The following is a 4,771-nucleotide window of genomic DNA, read 5'->3' on the forward strand; positions in this document are numbered from 1 at the left end:
ACGAAATAGTGGGATTGACCGTCACATTATAACACCTCCACGCCTGAAAGGGCGAGCACGTTTGGTGGGATGGGGATTGGAACCCGCGACCCGCAGATTGCGAGTCGAGCGCCCTAACCACCTGTTAGTAGTGATGGTGGTTCGTAGTTTGAGAAAATGTATTTTGTTTATCTTTGGAATTTTGCACAAAGCTACTCTAGAATTACCTGCGCTTCCCGTTCCTAATTTAGAAGTGATAAACTAGAGGAAAGGCACCCAATCGATATCACCCACCGCCAACTGTTGGGCTACATTTTTTATCAAAGAAAAGTGGGATTGACCGTAACATTATAATGCCTCCACGGCTAAAAGGGCGAGCATGTTCGAATACGGATTCGAATTCGCGACTCGAGTCCCCTAACTACCAAGCCTTGAAAAAAAAGAAAAGAAAACAACTAAGTTATTATACAAAATCTAAGGGTAATTATTAACATTTAGAGATGATGCCATTCTGCCCCGGAAGTAAGTTTAAATAATTAATAAAAGCTGAACTTGCAACGCTATGCGACAAAAGATAAAAATGTCCTTTAATGACAATTATGACAGAACCATTTTTACTGGACGTTAAAAGAAAAGGTAAGAAAAGAACGGATCTGTTTGTTCCAGAGTTTTCGCGCAAAGCTATACAAAGGGCTATCTGGGCATATTCGTTTACTTTTGAATTGATAGACGAGAGAGAAAGCAGCTAGTTAATAGCCCACACCGCCAGTTCTTGGGCTACTCTTGTCTGATGGAATAGAGAAATTAGACCGTCACTCTTTTAGCGCACTCACGGCCCCAAAATGCAGAGTGCATTTTTATTGCAACGGTCTACGAACCATCAAACCTTGGATTTAAGGCTCGAGCCCGCCAACCACTAGGTGTCACCCGTCCATTAAAGAGTAGTTAAAACAATGCCTCAAGGTGATAAAACTTAAACATGTCGATTATGTATATTTGTTTTGTTTGAATTACATTACTTATTGTATTAAGGAATTAAAAACAACTGGTTCCATCAATAATTTAATTCCCTTTTCCAATACATTCAATAAAACAATGTACAGTCTCTTACTCCTTTTGAGAAATTAAAAATAAATCCATCGGTCGTTAGGAAGACCCTTACCTCGGTATCGACTATGCTACGGGAAGACTTAAGTCGGGATATCCTCTTTTTCACATCTTTATGGAGATGACGAACGCGTCCGAATAGAGAGGACGCTGTAGAACGTCCGTTGTGGTCGTGAGAAAATTCTGATTCTGCAACCTGTAGATGAATAAGAAATTGTACTTTATCATCACTGGGGGTTAATCGCACTATAGTATAACAACCTTTCGGATCCCAGCTGACCTTGGAGCTGCTTCTTCAGCGTTGACTGTGCTAAATATGATGGCTATAATTACGCACTATTGCCCGAAACCGAAATGTTTATTGTAACAAAATTCTGTGAAAACCGGTGAAATCGATCTTAGACCACGAATGTTGACAGTCTTTCCACAGGTGGACATCGGTGGGCATGGATTAGAGCTGCATCAGGGGACTTGGCATATATCTGGCCGAATTTGACCTGACCATAACTACCGTAGAATGTATCTTTATTCAGGTATGTTCAAGTAATTTTTTTTTTAATGTATACGCACTTTCTGCATGTAATTACGGACTTCTTGTTCACATGATGTGTTAAAGTCGTAAGCATGTACTAATCCTTTGACACAGGTAGAGGACACATGCTAAAAACTCTATACTTGAATACCACACTGCAGCCGCAGGTTTTGATTTGTGGCTGGTAACTTAGGATAGTTTTGCTTGTGAGATTTATTGTTCATTATATTGTTAACTGTACCATCAGATTTGCCCAGTTTCACGAAAGTTAATTTTGGGTCAGAGAATTTTTTTCGTACTCATACCTTTACTTTATAAATGAGAGCTTGCTGTGTAGTTTGAAGCCTGTTCTTGTCTAAGCGTTATACAGTATAAGACGATTCCCTTGTTGGAAATGTTGTGCTCTTTGGCTTTATATCGGTTAAAAATCATTGCAAAATACAAATATCATCAGGAAAGACTGTAACAGAAACCTTCCGTCTAAGGCTATCTGTGGCGGTATTGCAGTATCGAATAGTCTAAAATTCGTCGTTAACCAAATATATATGTATGTTAATTAAACATGGCGCCACGGCTTACATCTGTGGCGACATGCCATTGAGCTGCGTGTGCAAATCGTTCTTATAAAGTGCAAATAACCGTTCACTTGTGTAGTTTGAATTGCAATAAGTAACAGTCTTGGTACACATATAAACAAACTCTATGGCAGCACATTCAGTAATAACACTGATATTTCATAACTCGATGTTAAAAGGTATATAAACTGAACCTAACTTCAAACTACGAGATGCTGGTAAAAGAAAATATACAAACATTCAAGTCTAAATAACTTCAATTCCTTTTTGTGCTTCTTGTTTTGATCTATTCATTTTATTAAAATTCAATAAAATCACGATCTATATCTCCAGAATGTAACTTTATTAGCTCAGTATTTCACTATTACAGCTTCTTCAGGAGCTATCCATATCCTACAAGTTCACTAGTCCAGTTAAATCTAAATTGGAACACTGTCATCCGTAAATCGAACATTGATTGATACACGTGTTTAGAAAGTTCACATTATATCAGAATAATATCAAACATTATTGAATTTATATTGTTAAGACAAATCAAACCAACAATGCTAAATAAGTAGCATGTGTAAACCAATAAGTAAACTATTAACATCATTAGATTTAGAATAGAATACGTTACGTATCTAAAACATGTATTGGTAAGTATTTTTCCATCTTATTATATCAATACATGCATAAAACATATATTTCAACCCTTATAAGTGTATATAGAGACTTCGTCAAAATTCAACATATTAAGATATTTAAAATACCATTAACATCTATACACTAAAGGCCAACCTTTGTATTTGTTCATTTTCGATTTCTTGATTAAAATGGATTCTTTAATTTTTCTGTTTAAAATATTATGACATTTAAATAAGATCTTGACATCCAGTAAGGTATTATCCGCTTGTGGTAAGCCATGTTCGTTTCCATAATGTTCTGCAATAGCATTGTTAGTATTGAGGTTTTGGATGTTACGCACATGTTCAGATATTCGATCATGTACGGGTCGGCAAGTTTCTCCTATATACGTACTAGAGTATCTGTCACAAGTTACTTCACAATCAACGTTTTTACTATGGCATTTATCATGTGGTCCATATTTAGTAGTTTTAGTGTTATTTTCATGCATCGTGTTTCTTTCTTGTATGCTGAACTTGTTATTAATGATTGAAGAAGGTGCATGGTTTTTGTACTGTTTTAATAGGTAAGTCTGATGCTCTAATTATTCTCAACCTTCACGGATATACCGTATTTGCCGGTGTATAAGACGACCCTGGATTTTTTTAACAAATTAAGTGTATTTCTTTGAGGTTCAGTGTATAGGACTACCTCTATTGTGGAACAAGTCTAGGATTTAAATTCGATGACGAGGAACCCACTTTGAGACTAATAATGGTTGGAGACGGCTTGAATGGGTAATGAAGAAAAACTTTAATATAAGTTTAACATAACCTGATGATGACAAAACCTTGTCGAAACGTTGTACATTTGCTGTTATATTAAAGTTCTTCTTCATTACCCATTCAAGTCTAGAATGTTCCTTTTGTAAAGAAATTCTTAGAAGTTATTTTTAAAGTGTGCTAACCTGCGCTCTGGGGTAATCAATACAACCATAAGTGTGGTTTTTTATGCTCTTCAAATGCTACAGACAGCTCAATGCGGCATAACTTAAATCACAAACATGTTATAAACAATTTAACTAAGTTTTCAACACAGTTAAACTCCTTTTCTATTACAAAAGATACTAAACCTCAAGATATAGCGATCTATTATAAAAACATGTTTACGAAATTAGCGTACGTTACAGAAACTAACTTTTTTATATATATAATATTTTAGTATGACGGATGAGATCAGTACATTTCAAATCAAAAATGTCTTGATTATTTGTAACTAGCAAGTGAGATAAATAACTTCTAGTTATGAAGAATTGAGACATATGGTACAATTACAAATATGTTATTGTAATACAGTAGATGGCACGATGTCAACGCACTTACTGGAAAAAAAAAGAGTAAAGTAACAGAATAGTTTGGGTTAAATATGCTATTATCTTTCTCTATCTTTGAACCTGTAAACGAGACGAAGGGTAAAATCAGGCATTGTTTTAAGAGTAAAAAGTATCGTCTTATACATCGGAAAATACGGTATTGATCATTATAACCCAATATAACTTTGTTCCTGATTTATTGATATTTCTCAACCAACATGGACACGAGTATCGTTATAATCCAATATAACTTTGTTCCTGATTTATTGATATTTCTCAACCAACATGGACACGAGTATCGTTATAATCCAATATAACTTTGTTCCTGATTTATTGATATTTCTCAACCAACATGGACACGAGTATCATTATAACCCAATATAACTTTGTTCCTGATTTATTGATATTTCTCAACCAACATGGACACGAGTATCATTATAATCCAATATAACTTTGTTCCTGGTTTATTGATATTTCTCAACCAACATGTATATAAGTATCATTATAATCCAATATAACTTTGTTCCTGATTTATTGATATTTCTCAACCAACATGGACACGAGTATCGTTATAATCCAATATAACTTTGTTCCTGGTTT

The 4,771-nt window shown here is 34.9% G+C and overlaps 1 protein-coding gene across 3 annotated transcripts in view; it reads right to left on the reverse strand.

The window, feature by feature from the left end:
* The window catches only part of LOC106464830, a 39,990-nt gene that overhangs the window by 14,630 nt on the left and 20,589 nt on the right, over positions 1-4,771 (reverse strand). For all 3 annotated transcript variants that reach the window (XM_022392632.1, XM_022392631.1, XM_022392630.1), the window contains exon 5: positions 1,142-1,282. In XM_022392632.1, the coding sequence (XP_022248340.1) occupies positions 1,142-1,282 (141 nt within the window). The remainder of the gene's footprint in view (positions 1-1,141; positions 1,283-4,771) is intronic.

This window comes from Limulus polyphemus, unplaced genomic scaffold (assembly GCF_000517525.1).
Source record: "Limulus polyphemus unplaced genomic scaffold, Limulus_polyphemus-2.1.2 Scaffold1753, whole genome shotgun sequence".
Lineage (NCBI taxonomy): Eukaryota > Metazoa > Arthropoda > Merostomata > Xiphosura > Limulidae > Limulus > Limulus polyphemus.